The sequence below is a fragment of the Nelumbo lutea genome, chromosome 2 (genome assembly GCF_056320005.1).
Source record: "Nelumbo lutea isolate HS-2025 chromosome 2, American lotus-T2T, whole genome shotgun sequence".
Taxonomy (NCBI): domain Eukaryota; kingdom Viridiplantae; phylum Streptophyta; class Magnoliopsida; order Proteales; family Nelumbonaceae; genus Nelumbo; species Nelumbo lutea.
This window is the reverse complement of record NC_142685.1, coordinates 7,450,778-7,473,980: the sequence shown is the minus strand read 5'-3', so window position 1 is coordinate 7,473,980 and position 23,203 is coordinate 7,450,778. Positions and strand designations below refer to the sequence as shown.

The following is a 23,203-nucleotide window of genomic DNA, read 5'->3' as shown; positions in this document are numbered from 1 at the left end:
ATTTTGTAAGAACTGATTCCGGATTGGACGGGGAGCTGCCCTGCCCTGTTGGCTGTTGCCATTCCTCAGCTTGCTATCTTGGCATTTTGTCCTTTTGTGCTTTAGAGGTCCGTGTGTAACACACAGCCCGTTTTCCTAGCACTGCTCTTCCCTTAAAGTAGGCTCCTCCCCATATGATGGAGATTCCAATCCTTTGGTGTTTCATCAAATGCACAGTAATGCTTATCAGACGGTTAATATCGTTCGATTTTCTACCAGGTGGGACCTATTGAACAAAAGCACCACGGTTGAAACTTGCATACTTGCAAATTGCAATCCAGGGTTCGCGAATCGCATTGCCAATCTCCCACCAAAATAGAGCTTTTTAATTTTGAACTTGAGGAGAAGAACAAGGCTAAAGGCTTGCTAGTATAGCAGCTAAGAGCTTCGGAGGGGTTTCGTTAATGGAGGACCAAACTATTTTGTTCAGTACTCGATTTTAAGAGCAAAAGCCCTAAGCCTTCGACATGGAAGGTAAGGGAGGGGGAGGAGAGAGGAGTTCTCCGCCATTGAGACCCTCGAAGTTCTCGGTGTATCAAAATCCAACTTTATCAGCTGCTCTAACTGCCAACAGTCTTCGCCCTTCAAAACATGCATTTCTCTACATCTTCTGTGTCTCAACCTTTTCGGCCTTCATTCTCCTCAGCGTCATTTCCAGGTTGCAACTCTTCCTTTTACCGCTTCATCGTAGCGTCTCTAGAAAAGTGATCCCTTTTCTGTATACTATACGTATAATGAGCTGGGAAGTTACTAATTCCATTGGTTTGAAGGAAAAAAAAAGGGGTTCCACGTCTTGGAGTTTCTGTTTTCATTGCAATATTTTTAGATGCGTTTCGTTGTCTGAGATGCTCCTTTACAAATGCTTGAAATAGGAGCTAGGGTTTTGGTAGGGTTTACCGAAGACTGCATTTATAGTTTATTAACAATCATTAATTTAAGCTCAAAAACTTTGTTTTGAGTTCTAGTAGTGTCCATCTATTTTCTGTCTTTGATCCTAAACTTCAGGTGACTGACACTATTTTTGCTTGTATATGCTCAAGGGAAGATGGGCTCATCAACAATCTGAAACTCAGACATGTTTCCCATACTACAGCTTGTAAGCTCTCCCCAAGTTCAAATTGATTGTTTGTATGCTTGATCGGTACTGTTGTTTATGATACTATTTTTATTGTTTTCCAGATTTTGTTACCAAGACTATGGAGATTATGGTGGGTATGGTACTCCTGGGGTCACTATCTGCCCTCATCAGGGCACTTTTCTTGCAGAGAGCACGAAATGCTGTAGATGTATCAATTGCATCGCCTTCTAAAGGAGCCAAGGGGCAGAAAGGCCTCACAGAGCGTCAACTGGGACTTTTGGGTGCAAAGCCAAAGCAAGATGCACGGGCCGGTACTGACTCTGCAAAAAAGCCCCCAAAGTCTAAACCATATTCTGCTTCTTCTCCTGATGTCCTTGTTCCACTTCATCAGTCAATATCAAGTTCAATACGATCATCCCGCGTTGGTGTGGAGAAGTCAAGCACCACTAGTGGGAATAAGATGAGTGCTTATTACACTCCATCAAAATCCCCATCTTCTCCATCTCCTTTGTACCTTGTCCCTTCATCTCCATTGCAGGGTCCGTCAGGTCAGGCCTCACCATCTATGGACCGACTGGTCTCAACTCCCTGGTCAAAGCAACGACCCTCCACTGCAGCTGAGATCGCAACAGAGGAAATGCTTGAGCAATTCTTGGCAGATGTAGATGAAAAAATCACAGAGTCAGCATCTAAATTGGTGGGGACACCTCCTGCCACCCTTGGTGGTTTTGGCATAGCCAGTCCTAGTAGCATCACCAATTCAGCAACTACTTCTGGAACTACAAGAAGCACACCACTTAGACCTGTAAGGATGTCCCCAGGTTCCCAGAAGTTCAGTACTCCACCAAAGAAAGGAGAAGGTGACCTTCCTATGCCAATGTCAATGGAAGAGTCAATTGAAGCTTTTGGGAATCTAGGCATCTACCCTCAGATCGAGCAGTGGCGTGACCGCCTCAGGCAATGGTTTTCTTCTGTTTTGCTGAATCCACTACTTGACAAGATTGAAACCAGTCATATTCAGGTCTCTTATTTTATAGTGATGGTTGGAATGTAGAATTTTAGCCATGTTAATAGGATAGTCTATCAATGCATGCAAGTCCATGTTGGACAAGCATGGAGCTGCAACCAAACATCTGAAGGGCCCCCTTCATAAGATTTTCAATTTTGAAAGTTGATTCAACTACATTTTTCTCAGAGAAAAAATAAATAACAGAGAAAGTTGATTCAACTAGATGCCCGTAGCTATCTGCTTATATACTCTGGCCCTATATCACATCTAGTGTTCTTATATTTTCAGGTAATGCAAGCAGCTAGCAAACTTGGTATCTTAATTACTGTCAATAAAGTAGGAAGTGATTCCCCAAACACTGGAGCTCCTACTACTGTCTCTCCAATTGATGGGTCTAAAGAATGGCAACCAACATTTACTTTGGACGAAGATGGGCTCCTTCATCAGTTACGTGCTGCTCTTGTGCAGTCTCTTGATACTGCTGCATGTCAGTTGCTCATACACTGTTATTATCCTCTTTTGTTTTTCTATCACTAGTTATTGTTTGTCATGCCTATATTTAGATGTTTTCATGTGGATCTTCTGTTTGCAGCAAAGTTGCCTTTACCCAATCTGCAACAACAGCCTCAACAACATTCATTTGTCCCTGCCATACAGGAGTGCATTGATGCTATAACTGAACACCAAAGGCTTCATGCTCTAATGAAAGGAGAATGGGTTAAAGGTTTGTTACCACAGAGCAGTGTCCGAACTGATTACACAGTGCAAAGGATCAGGGGTGAGTTTTCTTATATTTTACTCTTGCTTATAGGCCTAGGTTGAACCTTTTATTACAGTTGCTTCCATTTGGATGGGATAACTCATATAACAGTCACTATAATCATGGCCTCATGGGTAATGCATTTGTGGAATCTCACAGAGCTTGCTGAAGGAACCTGCTTGAAGAATTATGAATATCTGGGGAGTGGGGAGGTTTATGACAAAGTGAACAAGAAATGGACTCTTGAGCTTCCAACAGATTCTCACTTGCTAGTATATCTTTTCTGTGCTTTCCTGGAGCACCCCAAGTGGATGTTACATGTGGATCCTACATCTTATGCCAGTGCCCAATCTAGCAAGAACCCTTTGTTCTTGGGGGTTTTGCCTCCAAAAGAAAGGTTTCCTGAGAAATATGTTGCTGTGATATCTGGTGTCCCCACTGTTTTTCATCCAGGAGCTTGTATACTGGTTGTTGGGAAGCAAAGCCCTCCAATCTTTGCCTTGTATTGGGAAAAGAAGCTGCAATTTTCTCTACAGGTAAGTTCTTTTGAAGTCCATGGAACTTACTGTCCATCTCAATTACCTTGAATGGTGAATATTGCTAAACTTCTTGTTTATCACTACATTACGTCCAATTAATATACTGAATCCCATGGAACTACTATTTAGGCACCAATGAAGGTGATATGTTTTGTATAGATCAATATCCATACTGTGATTTATCAAAACAAAATCAATATCCATAATATGTTTTGGGGCAAAACTTTATTACAAAGCTAAATTTATACATCCTGGGCATTTTATTTGAGATGCTGGGTGATCCATGAGCCATGATTATGTATGGGGCTGAGAAGCTTTCTGAGTTCTACAAACAATTTTGGTGGTTTCTTAGATTTTATTATATGGGAGATGTTAGATTAGATAAGTTTGGAATCATCCTTAAATTAAGGATGATTAGGGCATAACCCAAATTGGATCTTCTGATTACTTTGATTTGTGATTCTGGTTCTCATAAAGAATGCCAAAAGAGAAAATAATAAGAAAATGGGATAATGCAGAAAATTCATTATGTTTCATATAATGAGTTATGAACGTAGAAGGATTATATGACTTGTAAAAATTTTTGTGCAAGGAGCATTGGGGAAGTAGTTGTGTACTTACACATGCATGGCTGTGCAAAACTAGAATCAAAAGAAGGTACATAAGGAGCATGTCTCAAGCAATAAATTATCAGAGTTTATGCCTTTTTCATTCCATTTAGTTGGGTGCCATTGAACTTAGAAATGTTGGCACTGTGAGGATTTTCCTGATATATTGTTCACACTTCACTCTACTCTTGGTGCTTGAACAATACTAGAAAGAAAATGATTCAAATCTGGTTACTACAGGATGGACTGTTGGCCCCCCAGAGTCAGAATGAAGTTTGGTTAATGCAGGATTCAATACTAGAAAGCAAACGATTCTTTTAGCTCTTTTGGTGCTTGAACAATTTTATATCTAGCTCAAATATATGGACTGTTGAAGATTCAAAATCATTTTTCTTTTTAATTTTGTACAAAAAGAATGAAATCAGTCAAATGGATTTCAAACTTATTCTTAGGTAAATCAATTGTGAAATGCTTTAGTAGAATGCTCAATCTGTTTTCATCTTCTATCTGAACATGTACAATTTTCATAATTGATTGCCATTTGAAAGGTAGTCATCAAAATTTTTAATGAATACTACCATATATAATATTAATTAAATCCAACCCCATGGTTTTGCATTTTGATTTGGTTTTAACAACATTTTGTTACAACTACCGATGAGGGTGGGTCTTGGCGCAATGGTTGGGTTTCTCCATTGCGACCAGGGTTCAAATCTTAGAAACAGCTTCTCTGTATGTGCAGGGGTAAGATTGTGTATATCTGTCCCTCCCCAGACCTCGCTTTGGCAAGAGCCTTGTGCACTGGGCTGCCCATTTTTCTTTCATGTTACAACCATTGATTCATGCTTATTCTTCTTAAGGGACTGGCATTTTCCTCCTGTGCACAGAAATCATGACATGCATATTAAGCATGATTTCATGCACATTAATTATATACAATGCTGTTTCTGTTTTGTGATTTTAGTGACTGATTCTGGTGCCCTTTTTTTCCCAGGGGAGAACAGCACTTTGGGATGCCATCTTACTTCTCTGCCATAGAATAAAGTTGGGATATGGAGGGATAATCCGGGGCATTTATCTTGGTTCATCAGCTTTCAGCGTCCTCCCTGTTCTTGATTCGGAGACTGAAGACTGACAGCAATCTGGAACTTGTTCTGTTTGTTCGTTAAGGATGTTTATTTTCGCCTCTACATGACGACGTTTCACTGGTTTTTCTCATCCAAAACCAACGGGGCCAGGTGAACTATATGATCAAAAGATCACATCGCTTCTGCTTGGGGCAGAATTTCATTTATCAAGATGCATGTTGTACAAGGATCAAGTTCCATTGTCTGAAACCGGGGGGTAAAAGGCATTTTATGAAAGGATACCTGGAAGTTTGAAATTTAGCTACATAAACTTCGTTGCAGGCCAACCGTCAATGTGATCAATTTTTGGACTTTGGAGTACTTTAAGATCAAACTACTGGATATATTTAGTTTGTTGAAGGCTGGGTTGGTTATAGTGGTTTTATATGGCCAATAATGACATTTACCTAGGTTATCTTTTGACATTGTCATACGTTGACCCCTTTCAAGCTCCCCGCCCGTGCAAAAAAATAAAATAAAATAAACGATAAGCTTTGTCTCGTTGAGTGAATCATAAACATCCTACCGAATTCATTATGCATTGGCTGCAAAATAGTGAAATAGAGAAAAGATGAGAATTTATCATATTTTTTTCTTTCTTATGTTTACAAGTACACCGACATTCATGTTTTTAGTCAAATGACCACTCTTTCCTGCTAATGACAAAAAAAAAGAAAGACATCAAATACTGATTGTGATAAACTTTTTTTTGGTCATGTATGATCACTTCACCCATTCTGGAATGAGTTTGTTATATGGGGAATAAAACCCTCTTCCAGGGTGTAAGAGATCATTGCCATCATTTGCTTTTCAGCCAACAAATGCAACTCCCGTAATCTGAGCACATTGCTCCTCCTGACTAGCTTCTTTTTGCGTTTGCAAGACATGTGGGAGAGGTGCAATAATTTCAATAACCTGCAATCAGAATAGCCATATCGCCATTGCATATCTTAAGATTGAAACAACGAAATACTTCCAGCTTTGTACAACATTAGAAGCAAAGTAGGGGGAAAAGTAATGTATTATGTAATTGATACTCTTACTGCCGCCCCATTACATTGAAGAACAATAAAAAATTGTGCAAACACAAGTTCAAGCACGAAGAGTAGCAATTACATTTTGATTTGTTCTTGTCCTTTCTATGTATGGTTTTCTTTCCCCACCCCAGAGAGAGAGATAGAAGACTTGGATAGTCAGATACTCAGATTGCTAGACAAATGGGCTATCGGCCATGTTGAGAATTGATCCTTTAAAAACGACATTATGAATCTTTTGCCATGTGGCAGAAGGTTTTATAAACCCAAAACTGGCCACATATGTCAAAACTGTGAACTCATTTTACACTTGTCTTTATAACAGTAAAGCGCGCATGTTTTAGAAAAACATGAAGGAAAGACGCCTTTTGTGTAGTTATTGCTCCATATTATACTGGGATTTAATGCCAAAACTTTTAATTCAGATATAAATAAGATCATCACCCAATATTGGCTCCAGATGTCTGGAATAATATTTGGTGGAGATTTGAGATCTATAGTTTGATCAGCTGGCTCTAAAATTTGATTCAATGGTTTTTCCAACTACGAGATTCAGGAATAATCTACAGAAAAGAAATTATTCAACATCACAAGTTTTTGTCCTTTTTGGCATAAAAGCTGTGCTATATGAATGTCATTTCTCATACCAGCACACATGATCCAGAGTAAAGCTGTAATCAGGTCTAAAGATTTTGTATCGGATTTGGATTTTATTCAAATCTTCACTATTTTAAAACCAAGAAAAATTAAAGTCAATTTTTTAATTTGTATATGTAAGTATTGAAATTTTATACAAAAAAAAAAAACACTGAATTTAGTCATCATCATCCAAGGCTTATCCCAACTATATGGGGTCAGCTATGAGTCCCGTTTTGCCAGTTCTGGTACTGCCATATCTGATATCTGTCATTAAATCATTTCTCAATTATGACTTACGGTCAAAATTATATAATATGCATATTATAAACCTTAATTCGACTCAGATCCAAATTAAATTTGACTTTTCTTTTTTATTTGGTATTTTGACTCAATCTGATTATTAAACTGATACAAATTTTAAAATGCAAATCCGATCCTAGTATGTAATGTCCAAATTGAAAATAAATCAGATATTGGATGTTGGACTTTCAAACTCCATTGACACTTGACAGCCCTAATCCTGAGCCAAGTTATACTCTAGTAAATTCATATTTTCACAGTACTGATTCCTTAATTACTTGGATCTATTTGATGATTTAAGTCTTCTACAGATATTAGCTATAGGCCAAAAGGAGCTCAAAATTCTTCCCATGATTGATTTGAACCTAGAAAGTATTCCATGCTACTAACTCTTAAACTTACCTTATTCATGGTTGGATGATGAAGAACCAGATGATGGGCATGCAAATAGTAGCCACAGTCTCCAGGAACAGGATTGATAGGCCGCTGATAACCTCTGAAAAAGTGAAAAATGTGTGCCAGATAAATCAATTTCACATGGCACTAAAAACAATTGTCAGAGATGATGTGTTATGACAGGAAACTGTCCTATGAAATGCATTTATATAAATTGGGTGAAAAAAGAGAGCAAGCATGCTAAATTTTAAACTAAGCCTATTATGCCATGTACAAGATTTTATACACCATTATTGCCTGCACCTGTCCACTACCTCATACTGAGATTTGACATAGAGCATCAGAAACTTTGCCATAGTTAAGGTGTGAATTGATTGCTTAAATGAAGAATGCTTTCTTTGATTTTCTTATGACCTTATTTAAAGGTCTCTACCATATAATGCCGATACTTGCCTAAGTTTTGTGTCCAGATCACCATGTGGAAAATCCTATCATTTATTTTACTTTCTCCCCACTCGCACTCTCTCTCTCTAACCCCTGGCACTTTGCTTTGCCCATAACATTGCTTTCTAGTTTTTCATGATACAAGATTGTTTTAGAAATGCACAAAGAGCAATTCTTGATTCTCTAACCCAATCTACACCCATATAAAGTCATGCCCTCATCTTTCATTGTAACCTGACTTCTAAAAGGACAAGAGGGAGGTCAAAAACAACCTCTGTCCAGGTAGTATTAAATAGTTCATTCTTTACCACGCACAACCTTAAAGCCATATGGAGGAATAGGATGTTTGACTGCTTGATCTTCCTCAAATTAACACACTTATAGCTAATTGACTCACAATTTAACACACTTATACATAATACATTACAATTCCCATACCCATCTTGGGCAAAATCATTTTCTCCTGATTCTGAGTTGAAGCATTTTGGATGGCCACCAGTAACATAAAGGGGATCCCCTGCAAACAGATAAATAATAGCTGTCAAATTTTTGGCATCAAAATAATGTTTATATTTCGTAACTATAGATTCAGATCAAAGTTGGAAAAAAACAATATAAGAAAATACAAAAATTTGAAGCCCAGAACACACCCTACACAATGCAAACTTTGCAAAGTGCTCTTTTAAACAAACTTAAGACTATTGGCAAACAAAATGAAGAATCCAAGAACTAGTCATGAGATCTGTAGAAACTAATTTCATCTAATGGCTAAACAGATATATGTTCTTTTAACATTACTGAAAGGCTAGTGTTCTTTTAGACTCAATTCCTTTCTCCAAAGTGCCTGAATATTTATTGTTCTGTCCCAGCAGGCATTTTGGCGTACAGTTACAGCCACATAGATGGCGTGCATGGAGGCATTGAAACCACCCATCTGAAAAGGATCCTCTGGATTAGCCATATATATCAAGTGCCATCCAAAACTTACATGTTCCATGTACTGAAATGCTTCAATAAAAATAGCAGACGTTAACTTTCTATGATGTATTTAATTTTTTGAAGCAAATATGGGCAAGAATCTGCCATATGGCAGTGAGCTATTTGGCCAAAACTTGACAGAGAAAAGGTGATGTATCACCAAGGTTCTTGAAAAGGGATTCCTTATCCATGTTGGATACTTCAATTCTCTATGTAAAATCATTGATCAAAATTCCATGTAAATTTCACATCCTTAATGCAGGTAATGCGAGTGACAAATGTACAAATTGACTATTAACATGATTCCAAGACTGGTCAAAACAACACAAATGGCTCTTGAAATTTTAACAAAATTTATCTGTGACTGGGACAAAATCCAGCAATTTCCTGTCATTTTGAAACAAATTAGGATCAACCTCCTTCATACTTGGAAACATCCTTCTCTGTTTAATATTATCTTACCAAGAAAATTAATTCCCCCATTTTGAAATCTAAGGAGAAAAAGAACAGGTTTTCTCCAATGGTGATATGAATCAGCATATTTGCTAGCTGTTGAGTTGGTCCGAGTTGTTTTTTATTTAGTTAGGAAGTTGTTGGGCTTTAGGCCCATTAGTTTATGTTTTTTTTTTTAAGTTGTGACTGTTCATCTATATTAATAGCCACCCTACTAAGGGCATCCTTGTAATATCTCATCCTTTAAGTTAAGTATAAATATAATGAGAGGTAGGCGGCTAGGGTTAATTCTGAATCCTGGTTGACTTCCTACTCTTTTCTTCTTCTCCTTTCTTCTCTACTGCTGAAATCTTCATCTTCCGCCTCTTTCCTTTCACAAGAAACTCGACTAAATCTGCAATTAGTTATTTATACTCTAGCCATTCAAGAAAGTTTTCATGTGATCTTTACCCCTTTCAATAATCCCTACTTTGCATGACAAAATACTACTATATTCATCTCTACCCCCGCTAAAGAGAATCAAGAGGAACACCTTCAGTAGGGCTGGTAATATGAATTAAATTAATGCAAGATTTGGGAACTTAAGGATTTACCTAAAAGTGGATGTCCTATGAATGAAAGATGAATGCGAATTTGGTGTGGTCGTCCTGACTGAATCTCAACCTACAACAGAAAACAAGAACGCAACAGAGTATAATATAAAGGTGTAATAGTTGGAAGAAGAAATGATAAACTCAAGTGTGGGCTTCAACTCTCCCTCTCTCTCTAATACAGACACATCCATATATTTCTTTCCATCAGTAAGAACCTTGTAAATGTATTTCAATAAAGCAATTCATATCTATGGAGTTTGTCAGATTTCACTTACCACAACCATTATCCTTAAATTGAACTAGCATTATTTACAAGTTTGCCACAAAAAGGTACTGATTTCAAATAACTAAGGCAACCATTTACCCTTCATTTATTTGAAAATCAGGAATGAAGAGAAATTTTTTATAGGACATTTATATCTGCAGAAAAGATTAATCCCTTTTAACATCTGGGTAAATGCCCAAATGGTAAACAAACATAATATATACATCTGTTAAGTGGACCACCTGGACCAATGTGCAGTTGCCTGGTATATCTCTCTCCAGAACATCAACTTTGCTCAATGCTGGTTTCCCTAGTTAAATTAAAAAAAAAAAAAAAATAGAAGGGTTATATCATTATACAAAAAGAATGCAAAATTGCATGGACAGATACTAGAATAACCGTGCAATCAAAATAAAAGAACTCAATAATAATGGAAACAAGTAAAAACTAATGTAAAGATGGTTAAGAATCATTATCAATTTGAGGCATAGTATGACAATCTTTTTCTTTGATAAATGTGGTATAGAACCTTAACAGACACATACAACAATATGAACTAATTAGGTGGCAACAGTGAAGGTAGTCTCTTGGGTCTGGGCCTACATAACCCATGGATGCAATCTGAGGCCACTATATCTTGCCACTTGTTGCATATTTAGACGGATAAGGACCCTCCATTGAATGAATCCCACTAATTTTTGGAGATTTCTATCAGATGTAATATGACCTTTTTTCCACCATCCACCTTTGTTTCAGTTAAAATATAGACTTGCAATCAAGCTTTTGTTGTATATGAAGTGAAAACCTGATGAAGAAGACACATAAAGCCCATTTGCTACCCCTGGATATTGCATGATTCCAATTGGCTGCTTGATTATAACCTGTGATACATGGATAGTTTTCAATTTCCAATTACATAAAACTAAGCTATTATATTAAGAATGGGAGAACAGGATAAAATATTCTTTTAACAGAAGATATAAACTTTCATAGAGTGGAATAGAGGAAAAGAATCATGGCACAAAACCCACTTAAGGCAGATGATAAAAGATTAAGAAGTAAAATCATAAAAGGGTATGACCATCATACCACCACCAGGTGAAACTGAAATTGATCAAATTCACATCAAAGAAAAAAAATAAAGAAATACACAAATATCAGATTGGTCTAAAACAAACATGAAAAATATACCTAAGAACTGTCTCTTCCAATGATGGATAATGGATATTACAGATTACATGAAATTTACACCAGATTTTTCTTGCATAGAGTGATCTGTTTAGTGTACAGCCATAGGGCATGGTTTCCCAAAGACTGTCTTACAATGTAGTTTTGTATATGGGCTTTGCCCCTTTTTCTACCATTTTAGTACAAGTTTATCATAAAAAAATATAAAAAGTATGCTGAAAACCAGTGGCTAAGAGTTACAATGCTTGGTTGCTTGCTAGTGTTTCCTCCATGCAAACTATGTAAAAGGACTAAGTTGACGTATTGGAAGATCCCAAAATAGCCATATCCATTTGTGGCAGCTCAAAGTAAGGATCTATGACTTCCTTTAGGGTGTGAAGGCGTAGATCCTTTTCTAGACAAGAGAACGTAAAAGAAATCTTATCAACAAGGGTGAAAAAGGAAAAGAGAAAGAGAAGTCACCTAGGTATGAAGGTAAAAGACATGGAAAAAGAAGAGAGGAAACATAGATTCCCTAGTATCTATCCCCTAATAATCAAAGCCCATCATGCCCCTTACAAGTATAAACCTATTTCCAACAATCAAGAAAGGAAACATCTCCACCACCCCAACAACCAACCAAGATTCAATGGTAAGAACAAGGTTCAGATCTCACTTAAGCATCTTTTCAACCTTCACCATGGAGACTGACCTTTTCCTTACTGAGCTAAGTGGAATTTTGAAAGTAAGATGGTTATTTGTTGTATTTTCCACCCTGTTGGTGGATTTTAGAACCCTTGGGAAGCTATGCATTCTGGAATCCACTTTTGTCCCCTAAGATACAATTAGACTCCTCCCTAGCATCTATTACCACAAGCCTGAATGCTTTTTTCGTTCTTGCTCCCCTCATCCCATCGACCTCCTTCATCATGTTAATTTTAGTTATACTAATAGCATAAACTCCATTAAAAACCAAAAGAACATGTTTCGTGTACTCCAAAGCCCTCATCATGTACTGCTCGGCTAATTCACGAAAGAAGCTTGAGAATGGTCATCACCCCTGAGGAACACAAGCCCCAATGCATTGTTCACTTGGGCAGATATAACTACCTTCTCCATATGCTCCTTATCTACTTTTCAAGACTCTTATGCTTGCTCCAACAGTGCAATCACTGTCAAACCTCAATAGCTTCGTTAAACATCATATGGTCTCAATCATGGTAGTAACGGCACGATGCAACCCAGACAACCCCAGATTTAGGGTTGGGAGACTTAGTTCTCATGTCCATCTCCAGGGGTGGTCAAAGCTGGGACAGGATAGGTGTGTCAAGGCCCAGTTATAGCTGTCAAGTCATATATGTTGAATGAGTATAAGGCCATGTTTGGAAGTGCTTAAAAATAAGTGCTTATTTGGGCCATTAAGCACTTATTGGTATTTGGGAAATAAGTACTTATTTTAAAAATAAGGGCTGGAACAGGATAGGTGTGTCAAGGCCCAGTTATACCTGTCAAGTCATATATGTTGAATGAGAGTATAAGGCCATGTTTGGGAGTGCTTAAAAATAAGTGCTTATTTGGGCCATTAAGCACTTGTTGGCATTTGGGAAATAAGCCCGAAATAAGTACTTATTTCAAAAATAAGGGCTTATTTTTTAAGCCCAAATTTTCATCTTTTTTTAAGTGCTTATACAATAAGCACTTATTCAAAATTTTCTTCCAAAATTATCCCTAGTTGATTTTTAAAATACCACTTATAAAACTACCCCTAGTTGAATTTTATAAAAGTACTTTCGTAAAAGTGATTTTATAAAAACTTTTAAAAAGTGCTTTCATCTTTCATAAAAGTACTTCTATAAAAGTGCTTTTATAAAAGTGCTTTTATAAAAGTGCTTTCATAAAAGTGCTTTCATAAAAGTGTTTTTATGAAAGTAATTTAATAAAAGTACTTTCATAAGGGTACCTTGAAAATTTGAAAGAAAATGAAGGACAAAATAGTCACAAATGCTTATTTGAGAAAAAGACTACCAAAGCGCTTTCATAAATAAGCACTTGGAAAGTTGGGTGCCAAATGCAAACAAGTGCTTATTCGAATAAGCATTTGTTTTTAAGCACTTATTTTTAACTTAAGCACTCCCAAACATGGCCTAAAATCTAATTTGGGATTTCACATCTAAAATTGTATGATAAACGGTTTAAAAGGAATAAAGCCAAGTATAGTAGGAGGGAAGATTTGTAGTTTATACCACCCTATTGACCTGAGCTCAACTCAGCATCTCCTGATCTAGTGCACATTCACCTGTTCAATTTCGCATCATATGCTTAAGCTGTTCAGTGTCCAGTGGGTGGAACCTCCTAGTGTCAGTTGTTTAGTCTCACCTTGGAGAATAGATGCTTTTAGCACGCGGGGAAAATCTTTGGAGGATGGTTCCTCTGGCACTGTGCTGGTGTGTAGGTGTCTGTGGAGGGAAAAGAAAGGTGGAACCTTTGAAGACAAGTCCTCATCCATGGAGAAGCTGTGTGGGAAGGTTGAAAGGTTGATGGTCAGATGGGTCTCTGTTTGTAGTCCTTTTCTAGGTTTAAACATCATTGGGAAAAAATGTACAAGATGATAGTTTTACTTTGTATGTGAGATTTACAGTGTCATTGTGCTTATGTTGCATCCCATTAGGGCAGTTTACATATATTGCTTGAATAAAAATCTCAAAATGTGTAAATAACTAAATATAAAGTACATACAGAGACAAAAGTGCAATGCCCGATACATCCCAACAGCAACACAATACAAGATGTCTGCGGCCAGGCTAGCTCAGTACCCATTATACCCAACTAGTGTAAGGACACATGCCATGCATGTGCAACTAAAGATAAAAGGATAAAGAGATAAGTATTAATCTTATATGATATGATGTTCTGATCTAATTTTTATGACATGCACCAAAACCAAGGCAAGTATTACCTATAAAAGGAGAAACCATGGCAAGTATCAATATTATATTAGATAGATAGATTTAAATTATTGGCCCAGGCCTAAGCACGGGCCAAATTAATTGCCATCCCTAGTAAGAATTGTGTTGATAATTAGGCAATACTCTATATTTCTCCTCACTTTATCTTCTAACAGAGTTTACTATCTTCTCTTAGCAACAGAACCAAAATTTTGTCAGTGACACAATAAATGTTAAAGTTGAAAGGGGAGATGAAAACTTATGACTACTTTGGACGGTCTACTTCTGATAGGACCCAGCCTGTTGGATGTACTCCAAACCAGAACCCAAACAAACCTGGACACACCCCAGGGACCACACTACCCCACTCGACCTCACCAACTAAACCTACCATCCAGTATGTCTACCTGAGAAGGTCACATCAGGCCTGAGAATGACTAACTGCACATGGTTTCACATGTTAAACCTATAAGTATCAGTTGAGAAATGGAATGCAGTAACTCAACAATTGGTATTAGAGTCCTGATTCATGCCCAACACCAAATCAGTCTCGATGGAAGACAAAGTAGACAGGATTGAGGTTAGCTTACACAAGTTTGAAGGAGACCTGATAGACATCAAGGAAGCTCTGTCAGTGATAATGTCTCAGCATGACAAGGCAGGCACCAATGGGGGAAAGGAACCAGAAGGTGAAAGGTCCAATGGCAGAAGCAGTTGTCGGAGTGGGGGGTGTTCGGAGAGGGCAATGGGGCTACACTTCCCAACCTTTTTCGGTGAGGATCCGGTGGCTTGGATCTTCAGGGCTGAGAGATATTTTGAGTTCCACAAGACATCGGCATACCAGAGGGTCACCATCGCCTCCATCTACCTGGAAGGTGAGGCCATGTCATGGTTCCAATGGTACAAGAACTCCCATCCCCACATTACCTGGGCTGCCTTTACAGGGGAGTTGTGCATGAGGTTTGGATCGTCTGCCTATGTTGATTTTGATGAGGCTCTGTCCAAGCTGAAGCAAACCACCACCGTTTGGGAATATTTGGTGGAGTTTGAGAAGTTGTTGACCCGCATCACCGGTTGGACTAAGAAGGCCCTGATTGGAAGCTTCGTGGGAGGCCTTCGGGAAGACAGTCTAGAGATCAAAGCGTGGTGACCCTCAACGTTGTTTGTGGTAGTCGCTCTCGCCCATATTTAGGAAGAGAAGCTCGACCAGCTTAAGAGAGTGAACCAAGGTCTTGGTCCTCACTTAAAAACTTCGTCAATTCGAGTGAAAGCTCCAATGAAGAATAGTGAGCTAGTGGGCCCAAGCAGCATGCCCTTCAGACAATTGACCTAGGCCGAGATGCAGGCCCGGCGCGAGAAGGGATTGTGCTACAACTATGAGGAGAAGTTCGCACTGGGTCACCACTGTAAGGTCCAGCAAGTCTACTTTCTGCAAACAGACGACCCCCCCAAAGAGATGGACCACGTGGAAGAAGGTATGTCCGCTGAACATGATGAGATGGGCCTTAATGGGCCAGAGACCTCAGAAATTTCTCTTCAGGCCCTCATGGGCCAAAATTCAACCCAGACCATTAAGGTAGAGGGGCTCTTGATGGGTTGGGATGTTATATTAATTTATAGTAGGTTCACTTTAAACTTTATTAATATTGGGCTAGCAAAACAAATGGACCTGGTGGAGAACTCCGCTGAACAGTTTTCAATCCAGTTGGCTAATGGCCACAAGCTGACTTGCAATGGTCTATGTAAGGGGGTGAAGTTGAAGATACAAGGTAAATGGGTGACAATTGATCTATACACCATGGAGTTCAGTGGGGCAGACAGTCTTAGGGGGGCAATGGTTGCGACAATTGGGTCGCGACTCGCGTGGTGTGTGACTAGAGCAACCTCACCGTGGAGTTCTAGTTGAATGGAGTGGACCATATGTTACAAGGGATTAAGCCAAGGGTGGTGCCGATAGGGACCCAAGAATCTGACCTGAAATACTGTCAATTGGCTCAACAGCAAGTCCTTATACAACTAGGTCTCATCATGACAGACCCAATCATGCCGGTGACGGACTTAAACCAAAAACCAGAAATGGACCAACTATTACGGCAGTTTCAGGATGTGTTTAAGAAGTCCAAGGGGCTTCCCCCAATCCGGGCCCAAGACCATTGCATTCCTATACAATCTGGGGCCCCACCAGCTAATGTGAGGCCCTACTGGTACCCCCACTTCCAGAAGACTGAACTGGAGAAGATTGTCCAGGAGATGCTAAACCACAAATTGATTCAACCTAGCACCAATCCATATTCATCACCATCCCTACTAGTCAAAAGAAGGGTGGAACTTGGCGGTTCTGTGTAGATTACTGGACCCTCAACCAAATAACCATCAAGGACCGATTTCCTATTCCCTTTATAGATGAACTTCTAGATGAGTTGAGGGCTGCCACAGTGTTTTCTTAGCTAGATTTACTCTCGGGTTATCACCAAATCCGAGTGCATCCTAATGATGTTCACAAGATGGCCTTCAGAACACATGATGGCCATTATGAGTTCTTGGTAATGCCTTTTGGCCTCTCTAATGTGCCATCTACATTTCAATCCCTGATGAATGACAATTTCAGGCCTTTTCTGAGACAATTTATACTTGTTTTCTTTGATGACATACTCATCTATAGTGTTGATTGGACCACTCAACTAGAACACTTAAGGATCACCTTGGGAATTCTTCAAGCCCATAAACTATACGCCAAGCCCAGCAAGTGTGCCTTCAGCCAGAATCAGGTCCACTACTTAGGCCACATGTGAAGGTGGGAAAAGTGATGGCTGACATGGACAAAATCAGTTGCATGATATCTTGGCCTAGACCCACCACAATGAAGGGGCTGAGAGGGTTTTGGAGTCTCACAAGCTACTACAGAAGGTTTATTAAGGGGTATGGCTCCCTAGCTAGCCCACTAACCTAGCTGCTCAAAAAGATGGTTTATTTGGACAGAAGAAGCTCAACAGGCCTTTGAGAACCTTAAGAAGGTTGTCACTTCACCTCCAACACTTGCGCTGCCAAACTTCACTCTTCCCTTTGAAATTGAATGTGACACATCTGGAGCAGGGTTAGGAGCAGTCTTGATGCAACAGGGGCACCCCCTAGCTTACTTCAGCAAGCATTTGTCCCCTCAAGCTCAGTCAAAGTTAGTTTATGAGAAGGAACTTACGGCACTTGTCATGGCAGTCCACAAGTGAAGACCCTATTTACTGGGCCGGCAAGTCATCATTAGAACAGATCAAAGAAGCCTGAAACATTTATTAGACCAACAGGTGTTGGACCCAACACAACAGAAGTGGGTCTATAAAATCTTGGTTTTCAATTACCGAATAGAGTACAAACTGGGTTCCTCAAATACAATTGCAGATGCCTTGTCTCGCACCCACAAATTGAAGACAGTTACAAACTGGGTTCCTCAAAGCACAGTTACAACAGGACCCTTCTACAGTACCTGGGTACAAATTACAAGGCTCTAACTTATATTACAAGGGACGGATAGCCATGGCCCCAAACTGGGTGCATTAAACAACCCTCATTCAACTCTTTCATGAATCAGCTACAGGAGGACACTCCAGTATACTTCAAACTTACAAACGGTTAGCTACTCATTTTCATTTGCTAGGCCTCAAACAAAAAATTACAAACTATTTGAGAGCTTGCCCCACTTGCTAGCAACATAAATATGACATTCATGCACCGGCTGGGTTGCTTCAACCTATTCCTGTACCAGAACAGGTATGGGATGAAATCACCATGGACTTTATCACAGGGTTGCCTATATCTTCCGGAATGTCTATTATTCCAGTTGTAGTTGATAGATTGTCGAAGTACGCCCACGTTGTGGCCTTATCACACCCCTACACTGCATCTTCAGTAGCCCGGGCCTTCACCAGTGAGGTAGCCAAACTCCATGGCACACCTCAAATCATCATTACAGATTGGGATCCAACCTTCATGAGCAGATTTTGGAAGGAGTTCTTCAAGTTGTAAGGCACGACCCTGCATTACACCACTAGCTATCATCCTCAGCCAGATGGGCAATCAGATGTGGTCAATAGATGTCTGGAGACTTATCTCAGGTGTTTCACTAGTGAAAAACCTTGACAGTGCCTAAGGTGGCTTCCATGGGCAGAATTCTGGTACAATACTACCTTTCACAACTCCATTAGCATCACTCCCTTTAAGGTCTTATATGAGAGGGACCCTCCATCAGTCCTGCCTTATGAAAAGGGATCAGCTACTATGGCTGAAGTTGATACCCAACTCACTAAATGGGATGAAGTCTTGAGATCTCTGAAAGCTCGCCTGCTCAAGTTGCAACAACAAATGAAGCATTACTACGATAAACACCATAGGCAAGTTGAATTTCAGGTGGAAGACATGGTGTACTTGAAATTGCAGCCTTATAGACAAATGACAATAGCAAGGAGGGTATGGAAAAAATTGGCTTCTCGCTTCTTCGGGCCATTTCGTATCATTTCTAGGGGCAGTCACATACAAATTGGAACTACCAACATCTTCTTAACCTCACCCAGTGTTTCATGTCTCGCTACTGAAGAAGTATGTGGGTCCTGAAACTAGGATCAGTCCCACTTCACCTGACTTTGCAGAGGATGAAGAACTTATTACTCAGCCCGCCAGGATCCTAGATCAGTGATGGGTAAAGCAGGGACAAAAGTAAGTCCAAGAAGTTCTAGTGGAATGGACTAACTTACCAAAGGAAGATTCCATATGGGAATCCTACTCTCACCTACAGAAGTTGTACACCCACATCAACTTTGAGGACAAGGTGGCTTCCAAGGGAGGGCGAATTGATAGAACCCAACCTACTCCACCCACTGTGTGTACTCCAAAACCAGAACCCAAACAAACCTGAACACATCCCGGGGACCACACTACCCCACTCGAACTCACCAACTAAACCTACCATCTGGTATGTCTACCTGAGAAGGCCACGTCAGGCCTGAGAATAACTAACCGCACATGGCTTCACATGTTAAGCCTATAAGTATCAGTTGAGAAATGGAATGCATCATGAGAATTTTCCCCTGCTAATTCCTCATCTTCTTCTTCTCTAATGAGGTTGAGTCGCCCTCGAAGCCGACTCCTGAATTTGATCAGTAACTTAACAACTTCATACTTGCAGAATCTATTCATATCAACATATGTGGCAGTACAAGCAACTAGCATACAAACAATCAGATAGGAAAAGAGGTACATTTATAATAGGATTCTACCTCATCCTTGTCAATTATTCCTGAGGCCAATGCTCGATACACCTTAGAAATTCTTCTCACTCCACCAAGATCCATATTGGATTTTCTGCACAACTGTAGAGTGTAAATCATAATATTCAGCATGAAAATAACCACTCCATGAAGAAATTTCATACAGTGTTAGCATAACAATCAACTGCATGATCCAAAATTCTTGGTGCAATACAAGTCAAAGAAATTAAATTTTGTTATATATGAATAAAGAAAAAATAACAGATTCTCTTATTCTCTAAATGAAACTTCCCAAGTACCATGTGACGATCCAAAGGAAGGAATATACAAGACACTCTTCTGTTCAGGACACCTCAACTACAACTTATTGTTATACAAAAACCAGGTTGAGATCAAAACCATTCCTGTTAAAACTTAAAGTTTAGGAAATCTTTTGTTTTAGATACATCTACAAGGCATTATATAAGTGGGATTATGCTATTTGATAAGCATTTAATTGAAACTTCTATGAAGCAATCTTAAAAAGCAAAAATAGAAGCTTTGAGCAAGTTCTCCATGCAAAAAGATTCCAAATAGTTGCACAGCATGTTTGATTGTCGAAGTAGTAGATAATATAAAATAAACTATGGATCTATATCATAATAAATTTACAACTAATAAGAAACCCTCAAGAACCAGAATCAACTTTCATCAAATATCCACCCATCTCTGAAGTCTGAACAATTAAAGGATCAATTAAACTTTAAAGCGCAAACCAAAAAAAAGATGGAATTTGAGCATAGTACAGGATAGTTTGCCTCTCAAGGATTTGACAATGGAAGGTTATCATTACCTTCATGTCTTCATGCAAAACTCAAACAGAATCCACAAAAAATCAGGGTTTTAAGTCAATAAATCCTATCCATCAAAATAAACCAAGATTTATTTCAAGTCTTGAATTTTAAGTAAATTAAGATTTACTTCAAATCTCAGTTTCATGCAACATATGAATTCTTCCAAGCAACCAAAAGTTCCTGGAGTCTAAAAACTATAAGGATGAGAGAATGTGAACTATGCAATTTGTAGTTTCCAGCTTCCACCAGCAATTCTAGCCCATCCTGAAGCTGGGACATTGTGACTAATGCTGCTCATGGCTATTCTCCATCCCAATTGTAACAAAAGACCCCAATTATGTAGGCATAAATGCCTTCCTTCAAATCCAAGAAATCTACCAGTCATGCTTCATTAAGTCCTAAAAGTGGATTTTTATTCAAGAAGACCATCACTTGGACATTAAGTTTATGAAATCTTGGATGGTACATGGTGCCTTACATTTTCTTGGATAATTGAGAGTGTTGTGTGGATATTAATACACTGTAGACTCAATAGATGTCAATGCAAAATTGCTGGTTTATTGACCAAAGAAGGTATCTAGGCATTTAGGAAGTGATTCATAGCTTCTTTCACTTTATTTTAATATTTTCCTCATTAGTTACCAAATAGAAAACAGTAAAGGTTTCTATAAAAAAAAAAGAAAAAAAAAGAAAGAAAGCAGTAAAGATATAGCCTATCAGATGTATACTATCTAAATATTCTAAGTACCCGAGGTGCCATTGATACTTCTACAGTTCTACCTACATTTAGTCACAGAAGAGACAATTTATAGCTTGCCCATCAAATTATATTTGTTCAGCAATAGAAACCACTACAGTATGAGTCATCAAGGGTCCTCATTTCAAGATAAAACTCTAAGTAAAAACAAAATTAAATAGTTTAAAATTCAAAGTCATTCAAATAAACCTTAATGATTATTTATATGAGAAAATTACTAAAAGCACAGTGGGTTTTTCAAAGGAAGGGATGAAGCAAACACCTGTTGTCTCCAACAACTGATGTGCCTTCTGCAAAATATGCAGCAAGGCGACTTTTGGCAAGCTTTGACTTAGCACAAAGTAATATTCCTGCAAGACAATCAGAAACAAGCGGGAAATGTAACCAGAGGTGGAATCAGGGAAGAGCCAGAATATCAAATCACAAATTTGAATCTTCAAAAAAAAATTATACAAAAATATATGGCAATTGTTTTATGACTATAACAACAGACAACTTATCAATGTAAGAATAATGGAAGTGGGAGAATGTTCAGAATGGAGATGATAAGTAGCAAAAAAACATAGGAAAGAATGGAGTCAGAGATATTATAGAATGAAGCACCAATATAACTAGTATTGTTGACTCCATGTCCAAATTTGAGATTCTCAAAATTAATCTCTACAATTCCAATATATATACCACTAATTGATCAGTAGTTAATAGAAAGATCAAAGAAGTGCTCTCCAATGCACAAAAGAAAGCACACCTGACGTTCCCCTTCCCAGGCGATGAACAGGAACTGGATGTTGTTGTTGAGCACCAGGGTTTGTAGAAAGCCCCAACGAAGTAGAAATTCCCTGGCATTCTCTCCATTGAAGTTGGGTTAAAACAGTCCGCTGCTGGAAAAGACCACCAGGTAGAACTTGGAGACCGGAAGGCTTATTGAAAGCAACCTAAATGTACATGTATAATTCCATTTCCAACCTCAACTTACATTTGGCAGTAGTAAATTCAAAGAGAAGACATGATTGCAAACGTTCTACCCCAGGAACAAATATTTATCAAGTTAAACGACAATTACCAGATCATCATCTTCGTATAGAATTTCGAGTAGGTACGGTGCATCAGGCTCTTTCCAAGGAAGGCGGTGATACATTAATTCGGAACCCGCTCTACACAACCAAAAATCGTAAATTAGTCAACCAGAAACATTCGAGGGAAAAAAACAGTCGAATAAGACTTGATATTGAATCAAGAAAAAAGGCTACGATTAAAAACCTGAGAATTGTGTGAGGATCTTTAACAACTTCACCATCAACAGTTATCTACGGAGAAACCAAGCTAACCGTGACTTTCCAGATGAAACAGTACACAAGTTATTTGCAAAAATCTATTCCTACCATATGACCAAATGACGAACCTGACCATTCCGGATCCTCTGCAACCAACTGTTACAGAATCAGTGCAAGAACAGCTGGGAACATGAGAAGATGGAAAAGTGGATGGATATATATACTCACCCTTGAAGGGGGGCTGAGTTCTTGTACTTAGTGGAGTAAAATTCTATCAGAGTGAAAGCTATCAAGTGTTTGCTTTTGGTTAGTAAGATAAAACAAGGAAACAAAATTGAAGAGACGGGTAAGCCAGAATAGAACAGGATAGAGAGAAATTAAAAAAAAAAAAATCGAAGCACCAGCATTGGAGGGTCGGACTGTATCGGTGTAGGTTAAGCCGTCGTTGAGATCGGGCCACGGCACTCCAAACGTCTCCCCCGTCTGCGCCCTTTCTTCTCCTACTTCTGTGGTTGGCTTTGACATCGTGGGCGAGCCGTGAAGCGCGAATAAGGCTGGGCGCGATACTTCAAATCAAAAAGAAAAACAAAAACAAAAAAAAAAAAAAAAAAACAGGTGAATGAAGGAGGATTTCGTTGCACACGACACGACTGACCTGACCGACCGTCTTCATTAGTCTTCTACGAGGAAAGCAATGAAGATGAAAGTAT

The 23,203-nt window shown here is 38.8% G+C and overlaps 2 protein-coding genes across 9 annotated transcripts; one reads left to right on the top strand and one right to left on the bottom strand.

Annotated features, from left to right (window-relative positions):
* The first annotated feature begins 267 nt into the window (after positions 1-267).
* On the top strand, positions 268-5,591 carry LOC148868353 (cytochrome B561, amino-terminal protein). Its single transcript, XM_088971674.1, has 7 exons — positions 268-697; positions 1,080-1,135; positions 1,219-2,138; positions 2,415-2,613; positions 2,719-2,904; positions 3,046-3,422; positions 5,028-5,591. The coding sequence occupies exons 1-7, from the start codon at positions 507-509 to the stop codon at positions 5,166-5,168; spliced, it is 2,070 nt and encodes a 689-aa protein (XP_088827800.1). The 5' UTR covers positions 268-506; the 3' UTR covers positions 5,169-5,591.
* A 125-nt stretch (positions 5,592-5,716) lies between these two features.
* LOC148868352 (Pseudouridine synthase family protein) lies at positions 5,717-23,203 on the bottom strand. Of its 8 annotated transcripts, none has more exons than XM_088971676.1 (15): positions 23,149-23,203; positions 22,895-23,047; positions 22,722-22,779; positions 22,622-22,649; positions 22,480-22,526; positions 22,283-22,373; positions 21,968-22,154; positions 21,482-21,569; positions 19,639-19,723; positions 11,068-11,143; positions 10,505-10,572; positions 9,998-10,067; positions 8,412-8,490; positions 7,536-7,629; positions 5,717-6,075 (listed from the first exon to the last, which is right to left on the bottom strand). In XM_088971676.1, exons 2-15 carry the CDS (start codon positions 23,016-23,018, stop codon positions 5,971-5,973), a joined length of 1,200 nt encoding a protein of 399 aa, XP_088827802.1. In that variant the 5' UTR covers positions 23,019-23,047; positions 23,149-23,203; the 3' UTR covers positions 5,717-5,970. The 8 variants fall into 8 exon arrangements, with proteins under 8 accessions (XP_088827802.1, XP_088827806.1, XP_088827807.1 ...); XM_088971680.1 differs by having other exon boundaries at positions 22,602-22,649; positions 23,149-23,201; XM_088971681.1 differs by having other exon boundaries at positions 22,602-22,639; positions 23,149-23,201.